This window comes from Amblyomma mixtum, chromosome 1 (genome assembly GCF_055824585.1).
Source record: "Amblyomma mixtum isolate Tamu chromosome 1, ASM5582458v1, whole genome shotgun sequence".
Lineage (NCBI taxonomy): Eukaryota > Metazoa > Arthropoda > Arachnida > Ixodida > Ixodidae > Amblyomma > Amblyomma mixtum.
This window is the reverse complement of record NC_143012.1, coordinates 10,264,613-10,279,082: the sequence shown is the minus strand read 5'-3', so window position 1 is coordinate 10,279,082 and position 14,470 is coordinate 10,264,613. Positions and strand designations below refer to the sequence as shown.

General features: G+C 46.4%; 1 protein-coding gene across 1 annotated transcript; it reads left to right on the top strand.

The window, feature by feature from the left end:
• The first annotated feature begins 221 nt into the window (after window positions 1–221).
• On the top strand, window positions 222–13,025 carry LOC149365423 (adenosine deaminase-like). Its single transcript, XM_089568671.1, has 8 exons — window positions 222–242; window positions 969–1,030; window positions 1,916–2,038; window positions 3,936–4,195; window positions 4,833–5,005; window positions 6,714–6,958; window positions 8,831–8,957; window positions 12,812–13,025. Exons 1-8 carry the CDS (start codon window positions 222–224, stop codon window positions 12,911–12,913), a joined length of 1,113 nt encoding a protein of 370 aa, XP_089424797.1. The 3' UTR covers window positions 12,914–13,025.
• The last annotated feature ends 1,445 nt before the right edge of the window (window positions 13,026–14,470 follow it).

Genomic DNA, 14,470 nt, shown 5'->3' with positions numbered 1-14,470 from the left:
AGCTGCACGTAGGCTACGTGAGGCACAGCAGTGGGGTGCACAACACTGCGGCCAGCAACAGCAGTTCCTAAGGGGACACGATATGCCATAACAACGAAGCATGAGTAAAAAAGTAAAAAGGTACGAAGGACGCGTTTGTTGCTCTCGCAGGTGCCCCGACATATCAGTATACGTAGCTCAGCAGCTGCAGGAACGAGCTCGTTACATAGCGACGTTTGAAAATGGACCTGCCGAAGTACAAGGTACGCATTTTTTTTCTCCGTGGTCATATACGTATAGGTACCATGGTTCTTTCTCCTTATTATGTAGACCTTTCTAACTTAGGCATCGCCATATTGCTCGCTGGACTGCTTTTTGCGCGCGGCTCAGTTAAGAATTTCCTGCAGTGGCTCAACAAGATTCGCAGACGTCTAATAATCGACGGTTTGTAAACACCATGCCAAAACTTGCATGGTAAAAGTCGTGGGAAGTTATCTTCAATATACGTCTTCGCCTAAACGTCGATACAACGTCTAAAAGAAGATATCTCGCAGTCATCTAGACAAGTTATAGCAGTCCTGGCCTTTTCTGGATGTTCAAAGACGTCTGCAATATGGATAAGCGGGCTGAGCGTCACTTTACTGCTCGCTATAGGCTGCTGGGTAGCACCTGATGCAAGCACGATGGAAACGGTACCACCGGATGCAAATAACAGTACCGCGAGCAGCATGGTAACGCCGAGGTTGAAAAAATGTCACGTGTTCCACATTGGCCCTGAAAGAGGTGGAGGGTAGTGGAGGATGGTGTGAAACTGTTATCGCTTCTTCGCCTGCTTAATTAAGGTCTGCAAAAAGTCTGGAAGTTACGTAAAATGGTGCTAAGTCTGGCGGAATGCACTAAGCGCGGAACTTATAATGTTACGAAGATGGCCTTTTCCACGCATCTTTCAGAAGGTTAATCTAACTGTGGTTTCCTGTTCCCGTTTTTAGGTACAGCTGCACAGCCACTTGGACTTGTGCATGCGACACGAGACCATCTGGGATCTGATGCAGTTGAGTGGCCCGTTTACTTGACAACCACAATATGGCGAGGCAATGAGGTGCCAATGGTGTGTGAGATAATGTTATATAGGTAGAAAGGTTGATGTAGCCATTGTACTGTTTTATAGAGTTTACCAAGGTCTGTCTCTATAGTGGGAAAGTCAAGATCGCGCTAGAATTTTCTTCCGCAGAGGTGTCTGTCTGCAATGTTCCGTGCTGAAAAGTTACTCATTGCAGTCACTGGCTCTCGCTGCGGACGCGTACTTGTGGCTTGACGGTAGACGTACTGCTCTTCTTTTGTTGAAACATATGAACAGCACTTTAGTCTTTAAAATAGCAAGCGCTTTGCTGGTGGAGTTTTTTTGTCATTATAAGCTAACAAAATAATGTCGTTATAACATACGTACGTACTGTAGGTTGTGGTCGATGTAAGAACGGCTCGCCCGGATGGATCAATAATGCATTGCGAGTGATGAAGAAAATATAACTAACAATAAAAGAAAGGAGCATAGGCGAAGAAAAAAAATCAATTTTGGTAAAAAAAGGTTTGAGACGAAAGCAGGTATGGCAGTCAAATATTCGTGCATCATTTGGACCTGAAGGCAAGTCTAATGACAGATAAGCTTATCCACTTGAGACAGACCACATTCAACAGCCAAGCCAGCTTATCGCTCTGGTGGAACGCCGTATACGGAATCGGACGTGCTATGCATAGGGAAACAATGCGTGGTATTCGCAAAGCGGAAAATTCTCAGAAGCGCTTTTAAAGGTCGAGGACATCTTTCGTGGCTAACGCTTTCAGAACAATGACTGCATGAATGATCAGTTTATAGCCAGAGGAACCAATTGATTGATTGATTCATTCATTCATTGATTTATTGATTGCCTGAAAACAGAAAGAAAGGCCTGAACTTAGGCTACAAGAGCGTGGAGGACATCCTGGATAGAACTAAACCTAAGGAGTGCACCACTTTGGCCAATTACCTCAAGGAGGTCTTCGTTTTCGCCAAAGTACTTGTGTGAGTTCCACATATTTTACTAGAGTATGGCCCAGGACAATTTACGGCTCGTAGTCTAATAGCAGCTCAATAAAATTGCATTGGAATTTGGCAGATGTTTCTCAAACATTCAAAGGAAGTTGCGTAGTGGCTATCGACCGATATGGCAAGAACCGCATAGTGAATTTTCACGTTCCAGTATAGTGCGAATAAATTTTAGAAATTATCGCTTTTATTCTTCTTTTATTTTTCTACTAGAGTCGCGTTCTATGGGGTGAAACTTCTCACTACCGAGGCTCGAATCTGCTCACACAGGGAAAGGAGGAGTAGTTTTCAATTCGCAACCACTAAACTCAGGACCAGGGAACAAACACGAGCTGATGATATCCTTGCCGAAATCAAGAAGGAATGGGCATAAGTAGGGCATGTAATGCGATGGCAAGATAGATAGCCAATAGTCTGTTGAGGGAGTGGATTTCAAGAGAGGGCAAGCGTAGCAGGGGGCTTCAGAGAGTCAGGTGCGCGGATGACATTAGGGAGTTCAGTGACTGATTGAAACCACGTTTATTCCACATTAGAATGGGATCAGGTGGCTGCAGCTGGCAAATGACAGAGAGCAATATGAGAATGGCCTTTGTCCTGCAGTGGGTGTAGTCAAGCTGGTGATGATGATTGCGATGAAATGTCAAATTCGACTGTTTGCTTATAAAAAAATGTCAACGATCCGCAGTGACTCTACTCGGCGGTAACGTTTCTTAGCAATGAAGAGATGGCTGCAGAGGCGCAGAGTCCGTGACTGTGTCATTCCGCAATATAGTTCAGCCGCACGAAGGTGGCGCTGGTCGTCTAGCCTGCCCATCTATCCACAGTAGGATCACTCTGTCGCTGTTGAGACACTGCATAAGTTTGCAGAGTGCAACGATCCCCTTTTCCCCGCCGCTGGATGTGGAAGCTTCATGGCTGACCCGTACAGACGTTACCTTCGCTGCAATCTCATCCGTGTTCCCTGTGTACCTGCCTTCGGAACGTGGTTGTTATAAGTGACAAATAAACTTTTCTGTAGTTCGCATTGCTAACATCAAAGATAACGTGGACGGATTCTCAGAATAAACTTGAAACAGCTAGTTATTTTTGTAACTCGTTAAGCAACATCTTGTGCATGCGTGCGGGTCCTGGAGAAAAGCCTATAGGCGCGGGCTTTGGAAGCCCGCCGCTTTATGGGAAGTCCTTGAAAATGATTGTGTTTGTTGTTATGGCAACATTCTGTCGCAGAAGCCAAATTTCTTCCAAACCCGGTGGCACGGGGAAAGGGAACGCGGTATTCTGAAAACTTATCCAGTGACTCTATGTCGCTGGTGTAGTTGGCCCCATCTATGAAAGCTTCTTGTAACAATACATGCCTAGAAAATTTGTTGCGATACAAAAAAAAAGCCATTTTTTCGTTGGCTTAATTTTACAACGTTGAATGCTGGAAGTTATGTTCACTGTGTAGGAAGCGAGGACATATTCCGAATCCGTAGCTTCCGCTCCATTGCCAGAAGTTGTCGAGGGGTATAGTGTACCCACTCCCTGTAACTTCTAGGAACTTCTGTAGTCGGATTCAGGTTAAATCTTCAGTGAACAATCATGACCACCACAAACTGTTCCTCAGTGAAAATGAAATAGACCTTTGTTAAAGTTTTTCTTCTTACTGAAACAAGCAGTTGATTACAAGGCGAAATTACAAGTTCAAGAATTCTGATGCCTCTTATTTGTTTAATGTAGCACACCAACTTGTTAATTTCGTTTACTGCTGTTTCCTGTTGGCTTACAGCACTTTTTTGGGAGCCATGGGCTATTTTTCGTAATATAGTAGTATCTTCAAGGAACAAACTTTTGTAAGTGCTTCGAGTAACGCGCTCTCCAATCCCCTGCCAAGCGGGGACAGGGAAGCCCTGGAGCGGGTGGCGTACGAAGCGGGCGTGGACCAGGCATCCGAGGGAGTGCTGTACAGCGAGATGCTGATGTCCCCCCACATGCTGGCCGCCTCGAGCACCGCTCTGCGCTGGTCGGGGATGCCGGAGACCATGGCCAGTGCCAGAGACGTGGTGGAGGCAGCTTTGCAGGGACTGCGCATGGCCGAGCAGGAGACCGGAGTCAAGCTCAGACTCATCCTCTCGTGCCTCCGCGGCATGCCAGGTCAGCAAACCGGGCAAAAAATATGGTTAAAGGTTCATCGAAATATGGTTGGCCTGTGTCTAGAAACTGTCGCGCTATAATGACAAATAGGCTCGGCGTCGCTGACAAAGGATCTTTTAAAAGCAAGGAAGGGCACAAAAAAATTAAATCAGGTCTAGCCGCCACCGGCTGTATTCACACGCAAACTGCGATTACGTCAGGGCCCTTTATGGCGGATTTCTCAAGCTAAGCCACATTGCCTTTCACTTCCGTCTTGTGAATCCACCCGTGTTCCCATCGTCGAGTTGGATTTCCTGACATCTTGACTGCTTTTATGCTCATTCGCGGATTCAGTGAGAAATATGCTCCGGATCACCGACTGGAATGCGCCATACAGCCAGCAATCATGCGTCGCAGAAGCAGTTTCACGTGATGGCAATCATCCCAGAGAGATCCTGTCGCTTCTCGCGTGGCAAGGTCATAGGTGAGGCCGCGCGCCGGTGGCGGCCTCACGCTTTTGGCGCCAGTGGAGCTCCCATGGTACAGGCAGATAACGCCCGAAACTTTTTTCATAGAACCTGGGAAGCTCTTTACGGGCAGAGGGCAAGTCTCTGAGCGCGCCCACTGACGTCAGTGACGAGTGCGCTTCATCTCACAGAGAGGGCGCCCGAGGTCCTGGAGCTTTGCCGGGAGTACAGCGGCCGGGGCGTGGTGGGAATCGACGTGTGCGGAGTGATTCGTCCCGGCGACTTGTCGGCAGCGCCGGCCTTCAAGGACGCCGGCGAGTACGGCGAAGAGGTCACCCACCCAATCATCGTCGAAACATTCCAGGTGTTTTCTTTTAGCATCTGACAAAAATTTTACTAATCCTCCGGCTCCTTGAAGCCAAAAAGGCAGAATGTCAGCCAAGTCCTATATTTGGCGATGGACGTTTTCTCGTTTACACAAAAAGTCATGACCCTTACGTGTGTATGAGATGATGATGATGATGATAATTGATTTTAAGGCTTAGCATGTGTAACAATTTTAAAGATGAATGTTGAACTATTTTAACTTGTTTTGTCTACTCCAGGTGGGGTCAAAACCTGTAAAAAATTACAGGTGCCGCCATTACCGCTGATTTCGGGAGTGAAATGCGTTCGTCGACGTTGAATTTTAGGAACGGATCCTGGAGTCTACGCTACACAGCCGCTCACTTAAAACCGGTGACAGATCGTTCGTTTGGGTATAATGACGTCACGAGTTTGAATCGGCTGACGGGAAGATTTTTAAATCCAATTTTCTCGCGGGAAAATGTATATTTTTCAGCCAGACAAGCATCAACATAGCCATAAAGAGCCAGAAAATCAATTTTTACTAAAAACAACAATCGGAGGCAGTTGTTCTCAGTGCGCTGTCAAAGAATTGAAGTCCATTTAAAAGCAGAGCTTTTAAATGGAGTAGCATTTACGGCCAAATGGAAGTATTCGCAAGCAAACTACGGCAAGCCATTACAGTTTTTCTCCGCACGGGTCTGCGAGGCAAGGCTTTACCGCGATAATACAGGTCTTCCAGTCGGGGATCACGGAGTCCTTTTCACTCTTGACCTAACGAATTTGAATCGAATTGCAGAAAAACTATGTTTCATTTCATTTCATTTATTTACCCTAAGGGCCCTTTCGGGCATTACATATGGGGGGAATACAATTCAAAATTGGTTGTATATATAAGTAAAAACGCACTTATAACCATAGAAATATATAAAAGGAAAAAATGTAGGAAGAAATAAAATAATTTGGAACCTGTGTATTATACAATAGATATATATTTTTGAATGATTACACAAGGCTATAACAGAATTAGCTATAAGCACGCGCAATACCGGGCAGGGAGCGCAATACAACAATGAATCGATCGGTAGGCGTTGACTGCGCTGATATCAGGCGTCGATGCGTCGGTATCACCGTGGATGCGTCGGTATCAGAAGGACCGCGTCACCAAACTTGTCGGGGCGATGTAGCGGCTAGAACGGAACACAGTAGAACTTAGTGCAAGAACATGTGGTCGCAGAATCCCCTTCACTACACTTACACTTCAAATCTAAGTTTTTCTACAATAAATGCATTTCATTGAGGACGGAACAGCACGAACCAAGACGAAGGGCAGAGGAGGAACAGACGGCAGACAGCAACCCTTTGAGTTCCATCTTTGCCCTGCGTCCGTGATCGCGCTGTTCCACGCTCAGTGAACAATTACCGACTAGTGCATATTTTAAATAGTACGCAAATGCATATTTTTTTGTCGAGCAAACGTCAATACATATCCTTTGATTTTGAGCAGACAAGGGAAGGGAAAAGAGGGGCTCGTTATGGCATACATGACGGAAGCCAATAGTCAATGTCACGTATGAGCCAATCTCACCTGCACATAAACATCACTGCCACCATAGCCAGAAAGAGCCATTGAATTGATAATTAAAAATAGCAAAAAGTGAATGGCTTGTCCTCAATGTCCGTCTAACTCTGTGCTTTATTGATCGTCTTCTCGCTTGAGGACACAGCGTGCCGCCTCATGCGGCGTGCATCGGACCGTGCACGCGGCCGAGACCGCACCCCCGGCCACAGTGCTGCGAGCTGTGCACGAGATGCACGCTGAGCGCATTGGACACGGATACCGGGCCGTGACCGACGGTGGAGAAGCTTACCGCACTGCACTGGCGGCGGGCGTCCACTTTGAGTGCTGTCCGACCTGCAGCTACCTCTGTGGCGGAGTGGACCGGAGCACGAAGGAGCATCCCGTGCTCAGGTATGTATGCGCAGGCTTCTCCGCGACTTCCTGCGAATCGTTTTTAAATGCCTGGTTCGGGATCTGTGGGCTAGAGGCAAGAAATACGCATAAATTCACAGAAAGTTATCATCGCATAAAGAAATGCAAACATTCCAGTACCAAAAGGGTTGTGTTGAGTAAAAGTAGGCAGTGATACTGGAGGCTACTTGCGTGTGCGAACGCGAAAGCATTAAAGTGCTGAGTCATGCTGCGTTGCAGAATGAGTCATGACTATGACTGTGAGGTATGATTATTCACACTTTGTGCAAAATCTATACGCCTTACATCACGTTACTTGCAAAGTGTTGAGTCATGATAAGTTTCAGAATGACTGTGAGTCATGAGTCATGACTATGACTACTACAACGAATGACTTTCATAGGTCTTGCACGTTACGTTTCATCGTTCATGACTACACATGTTCGCTTACACGTGTTATGACATCATACATCAACTTTGTGACATCGTACATCGTTGTTCTGACATCCTCCGAATTTCGTGCCGTGGACGACGCACGCCACCTTTTGTGGTAATGGGACATATAATGCCTTAGTACTTAAAATTGTTCTCAGATATCTGGGCCGATGGCAAGTAAGGCAAATCAGCTGTTTAACATAAATATTACCATACAGGTAAGCCGTTCTAGTTGTGTTAAAGTAGTGTGCTATCTTGCTTGGATTTCAACAAATTATTACTTGCGTGTAAGTTTAAATGACCCGTTTTTTTTTTACAAAACAAACAAGGGAGAGGAAAAACCTCAGGGTGCTTGCCCGTGGTAGCTAGAGGTTGGTCAGATGGTTTTTGGCAATAACAAGTGAGGGGCGAGCACCTTGAGGTTTTCCCCTCCCTTGTTCACTTCATGATTGCCTGACCAGAACCATCTGACCAACCTCCTTCTGCCATGGACTCCATTTTATTTCACTTGGTAACGAGGTCCAAATTCTTTTCTAAAAATTTGATTCGTCTTTTTCAGTGCCTATTGTGGGAGACGGGAAGGTTAAGATTATCTTGTTCTAGAATAAAATTATAATGCTAAACTTCGTATGCACCAGAAGGCTATAAGCCCGACACTTTTCTCCACCGCCCTACCGCAGTATCTCAGTGGTTAGGACGCTCGACTGCTGAGCAGTAAACATCTTGAGTGGGAACCATTTCTATGGAGGTGAAATGCTGGAGGCCCGTGTACTGTAGGATGTTAGTACATGTTAAAAAAAGATGCCCAGGCTTAGCTTGGTTAAGCCAAGAATGCGTTGCATATTGCGCGGTCTTTTTGCGCGAGGTATTGCTTGGCGGCACTCGATTTTCTCAGCAGCTTTTCCTCCGTGACGTATGGATGGATGGATGGATGGATAGGAGCGCCCCCTTTGAAACGGGGCGGTGGCAACCGCCACCATGCTCAGCCGTCCAATTTTTTTTCCTTTATTTTTTCTTCTTTTTTCTTTTTTTTTCACGTGATTTGGTGACGTCACGTCACGTGGTTTGGTGGCTGCCCGGCCGCGCCCAAGGGCGGAACTGAGTGATTGCAATATGCTGCGCATAAAACCCGGGTGGTCGAAATTAACCTGGAGCCCTCCGTTACGGCGTCCCTAATATGGCCATGTAACTTTGGGACGTTAAAACCCATATACAACACCATACTTTGCCTTCCTTTTCAAACCAGAAAAATTAAGGTGCATTGTTCGCGACTGGCAGTAGTGGCATGCAGTTACGCTATGCTGAATCTCTCCGGGACACTGTCATGCGGCTACCGCTTGAAAGCAGCGCGCACCCGCGCGATGTCGTATGTAGCACCCAGCACTGTGCATATCGAAGGAGAGTGACGTCTTTGCCCCGGGCGTGGTGCGACCGCAGGCTTCAGCGGGACGGGGCCAGCTTCTCGCTGAACACCGACAGCCCGACAATCACGCACACGAAGCTCGAGGACGAATACCGACTGGCGCTCGAGCTCGGCCTCACGCCCGAAGACCTGCTGCGATGCGTAAGTGTGCAACGCGTTTGCCCGTTTAAAGCGATAGCTGTATATTCGACGTCCCCGGACCCACATGCCAAAGTCCGCGGGTTGAAGAAAGCGAGGAGGGGTAAGAGGGGAGAGGGGTATAGGAGGAAGGTGTAGTAGGTGCAAGTGCGCGCGTCCCGTCTACTGCACCCTTCTTATCGTTGTCCATGTCTGTCAGCGCAGTACCCCGTTCGAATTAAGCAATTTATTTAAATTTATGTCATTGCCATGAGGTGCATGTCCTGTATATAGCGAGTGTGTATGCAAATGAACCTGCATGTCTATTCTGTGACATCTTTCTTGCATGCTCTGTGTGATGTGTGACATTGCAGGAGGTTGACGCTTAGTAAAGCATGTTATTACCCGTTCGTCAGTTTCTTTGACAGCAATTTTGTTGCCTGAAAAAAGAAAACTCAACTTCTACTCCAACTTCAAAGAGTGGAGCTGGGATGGGAGGGCCGCTCGCTGCGCCATCGGGCCCGGATGGGCGGGTGAGTGTAAGCAGGATGGAGGTTCAGAGGCAAAGGTGAGCTTGCGTAGCCTTGACTGTGAAAGAAATGGCAATCACAAGTGCCACGAGAAGCCGAAAAAAGCTTTACGCAGAGAGCACACGCAGAACGTTAAACTTGACCGAGTTTATCGCATTATTTGACATGGCTTAAACGAAACGTAGTTTTTTTTTTTTGTGATAATCAACACCATCAGTAGCCATTTCCTTTCGCAGGGACATCAGCCATACTGGCAAGAAGTGGCACTACATTGGTCAGGATAGGCTGTGCTATACGTTAGCATTCGTGGTGTATCGATTCCAGCGCTCGATTCCATTCCAGCAGAGGGCACCACAATGGGGCACACAAAGTAGTTGCGCTGACTGTTTCTAAGTCTACTCCTGATATAACACTTAGATAATTGGTAGCGCTTCTGGATCGCGTTTCGACCCTCTGCACAAAATGCCGTACATGTGCGTACCCTAGACAACACAGATGGTGTACAGGATGAATTCGATAAAGAGATGAGCCGAGGTCTTACTGTTCAAGCAGACAGATACGCTTTATATTGTTGCGGGAAAGAATATATTTACAAATATTTACAAATAGAGAAGAACAGCTCTGAGCGGCACCGAGAACACAGTCCGAACTTCGTTGTCGTCTTCTACTCTTCCCACGCTCTTGGTCGTCGTCGTCGTCTACCCGCTTCAATATGTAAGAAGAATACGTTCTTAAATTTCTTCATACTCTACTCCTCTTTTATGCGCTAGTCTATTTGCCAGGATTTACATATTGTGCTCGATTAGTGGCTGTGCTGCGTTTTCGGCAGCGATCTAAGCAGCACAGAAGGCTGCGGTGCTGAGAAAGGCTGACTGAGAAAGAAAACCTCATCTGACAGCTGTGGTTCGGTAGTGAAGATTCAACTTGAAAATCTGTTTACAGGGCTGCGCTTATCCTCAGGCACTGCATCTGTAATTACAGTTGCTCTGATGTGGTGTCGCTTTCTTCGCTGTCCAAGCGAACTTTTCGCACGGTTCTACATACCGCAAGACAAGGTTCTACAGACAAGTCTACAAACAACGCACGTCTTGAACAGGCAACCTGACCCTACGATCGCTTAATTTCCGAAGGCGGTGTTTGCTTGGAAGTGTAGCCACATACATACGACACAGATTCAACCAAAGAGGCCCGGACAAAAAAACCCAAAAAGGCTTGATGGTGTCTGTGTCCCCTGCAAGGGATGCAGTGGACAGCGCGGGTCGTTGCAACACAGGGAATATATTTGCAGAATGCACCAGCCCAACGACACAAAAGGGGTACAGAAAGACAAAAACGTGATGCATGCAAATAACAAAGGTAGATGATTTCAGGTTGGGGAACTTGAAATATCTGGTGTACAAAACATGCGTGACTTTAAGAGAATAGGATAAGAAAAAAGCCAAACAAAAAAATAAAACACCTTCTAGAACTGCTCATAACAATGAATCAGACGAACAACTAAATATTTCCATGTAAATTTTTGTTTGGGTTATCGAAATATCCTGCGTACATCCCTGAATGATTTATCAGAAACATCTGTGTTTTCTTCTCCCAGACAGTTTGCTCAGTATAGATGGAAAACGAAATTTCAACATTTCTTTCCCGTAATTTGTGCGATAAGCATCAACTTTTCATTTTCCAGGATTTTATATATAGACGAACACGTGCACCCTCTCAAAATCTCCTATTGCAGTATTTAATTTCAGTTTTTATTCACTTGACACATAGCGATAAACAGACACGGACACAGGGATACAAATAGGACGGGTGCTAACACAAGGAGACAAACAGGACGAGAGCTACACAGGGAGACAAACAGGACGGGCGCTGTCTCCCTGTGTCCGTGTCTGTTTAGCGCTATGTGGCAAGTGAACTGTCACCAACTCGCCCAAGCTTCCATTCCGGCAGTTTTGTTGTTTGCTGCTCAGCGCTTGACGCAAAGGTAACACGCACTGTACGACTGAATAGCTTTAGTTAAAAGGCTGGATCTGCGCCGTTTGTTGTCATAACATGACACGCTTGGATCGAGACTGACACTGTGCTGCTGCCTGTAGCGTAGCCAGCCTCGAGAGAAAAAAACAACAGAAAATTAACACTGTAGGTCCCCTGCTCTCCGCAATTTGTGAAATGAGTTTCCGCAGTCAACGCAGACGGTCAAGGGAAGGTCGTCTGCTACCACTACTTCCGCTTCCAACTTTCTCATTTTGCTAGCTTGATATTCTATCGCATATTCTACTATCGCATGTTCTACTAATTTATTCATGATGCAAAATTGCCGATTGTTCTGCATCATCGCAAAATCAACGGGACTTCGATTGTTCCTCGCTGCTTCGCAACGCGTTTTTGCACGAAATGCAATTAAATAACAAATATGGTGCGAGGCTTTACAGCAGTATGAATTGCAATCTGTTGAAATGGCCTGCGCGCATACACAGGGGCATGAATGCAATATCTGCTAGGCTATCGGCAGCCTTTACAGGTTGCCAGGAAAATACCGTCGTCTGCTGGACTGTACCGGCTTTCACACTCGCTCTGAACAGACATAGGTATGATGATCGAGGTATCAAACTAGCTCATACGTGCGTGAAATCGACTGCAGCGCATATGCACAATACAGCCTATGTCGGCATATTGGCTATGACAGAACATGCTTAGCTTTCGGTGGTCTCAATTCCTGATCTGACGTCGCACATACCCAGCCCACGCTGGTCTTGCGGTGATACTGTACAATCAGCGATGTCACAGCACAAATAAATGAGTGAATAAACGATGCCAGCATACACAGCGACTGCTATGCTAGAGGAGAAAATTGGAACCGGAAGTACCTATATTCGGATACAAGTCTAGAAAAAAGCGGTTTTTCCCCGTCAGAGGGCCCCATTCCAGCCAATGGCATTGACCGATTCTCATGCACCGCTTTTTTCTTGACTTGTATCCGAATGTAGCTACTTCCGGTTCCAGTTTTCTCCTCTAGCATAGCAGTCGCTGTGTATGCTGGCATCGTTAATGCAGGGAGTGACGCGACAATGCAGGGAAGGGACTACTCCCAAAAATGCTGGGAGGGGAGTATCTCCTTTCATCTGCTAATGCCTGCATTATTACGCTAGCAGGTTTATGAGAATCTGCCGACTCCATTCTCTTGAAGGAGGTTCTTTGAGGGGGAAAAGCTGATTTTTTCTTGACTTCTATGTTACTATAGCAGACGATTTTACAATTATTCATTGCGTTGACTTCGGAAACACACCTTAACCATTGCCCCTGACTTCATTCTTCGTAATTGCTTGTGTTATTTTCTTTCCTTTCGCACAGAATCGCTCGGCCATATCTGCCTCGTTCCTTCCCGATGATGAAAAGTGGGAACTTCTGCGCAAATACAACCGCCTCACCAATGCGGATACAGCGGCTGCGTAGGGAAGAAGACGCCTCTTTCACTCTGCCGGGATGCATTTTCAGACTCGGAAACTTGTGTCGGTGCTTCAACGTCGGAGAACTTCAGCTTCTTAGTACAGTTTAGTAAAATGGGTGCCACAATAGTTTTACCGCTTGTAATCCCCGAAAAGCGGTCACTTTAGCTGCCTGCCATTAGCGACTGGAATGTGGTACCAGAAAATGCGGTTTGCTGCTGAACTGTGGAGATATTTTATGAAGCTTTGTGCCCCCGTTATAATGCCCTCGTGGCACTGCGGGTATTGTAAGAATAAAAAGGCAACAAACTCACAACTGAACGAAGAAATTCGTATTTCGTAAGAGAGTGATCGACTGGTGACGTCAAAAGTGACGTCACAAAACCGTAGGTCATGATTGGACCGGCCAGTGTGACGGAGTTGCAGTGCTCAATTGTTCGTCATTTAGATGTTTCACAGCGACAGCTACATATTGGACGTTCTGCGAAATCTCGGTAAGGTATGGATGAATCAATATTATAGTGGGACAGGCTGCTCGGCTTGCTTTCTTGACGTCTGCATTTTTTTTTTGTTGAAGGCTATTAAGAGGGCCTTCATTATTTCTCCCAGTCTTTTAGATACCCAAAGTATGAGCTTGGAAGTATATAAATTTTGTTTGTTTTGCTGTTATCCCTGTGAATAAACACATTTATGACGCACGACAGAGCAATATTGAACACAGTACGTTAGGACAAAGCGTTTCTTGGAATCGATAACTTGACTGCTGGAGGGAACACTAAACACTCCATCCAGTTCTTGTCCTTGTTTTTCTGCCTTTTTCTAGCTTTGGTGACTTTCGATAAGTAGAAAAACACACCCAGTGCTGAGAAATTCGGAGTCCATATTTTTTCCGCCACTTAGTTCGAACTGTAACGTTCATGACTGCGACTAGATAGGCTTCCCCTGCGAGGTCATCTCAGCTGTGGCCGAGAACCTTCTTCGGAAGGTAAAAAAAGGAAACCGCGCCAACAACGAGGAGCGATTGCCGCGAAGAAAGACTACGGTCGTCCCGTATATGCGCAAGGTGGCCCGCAACATAAAAAAGGTGGCAAATAGGCATGGCGTCCCTGTGGTGTTTTCGGCGCCACGCAAGCTCGCCGGGTTGTGCCCAAGGATCAGCGCGGAAGGCGCTCGACGAAGAGCATGCGTGATAAAGCATGCGGCACAATTTGTAAAATGCGCCACGGGCGTTGTGTATCTCATCCCGCTCAAGTTTTTGGTCGCGTGTATGTGGGCCAGACAGGACGCTGCGTGAATGAACGTGCAGGGGAGCATCAGCGTTCAATTAGGAATAGGGAAGGAGCAAATTTGCCTGCTCATTGCATTGCATGCACCGGTTGTGAGCCACTGCTAAATAATATCAGAATTCTGGGCAGGAGCGATGACAAAGTTTCCCGTGAACTTCTAGAGGCATACCACATCAAGAGAAGAGGTAATAACTGTGTGAGTGACACCTCCGTTTCATTGTACAACGCGGAAAAGAATTTTTTGGAGCGTTTTTGATGGACTGTCGCGTAGGGTTGAT

What these genes read in the sequence shown, in the direction of transcription:
- LOC149365423 (XM_089568671.1), top strand. Translation starts at nt 222, where the DNA reads ATGGACCTGCCGAAGTACAAG. An exon ending in TGGACCTGCCGAAGTACAAG is followed by an intron (nt 243 to 968) that starts GTACGCATTTTT and finishes TCCCGTTTTTAG; the next exon opens with GTACAGCTGCACAGCCACTT. An exon ending in GTGCCTCCGCGGCATGCCAG is followed by an intron (nt 4,196 to 4,832) that starts GTCAGCAAACCG and finishes TTCATCTCACAG; the next exon opens with AGAGGGCGCCCGAGGTCCTG.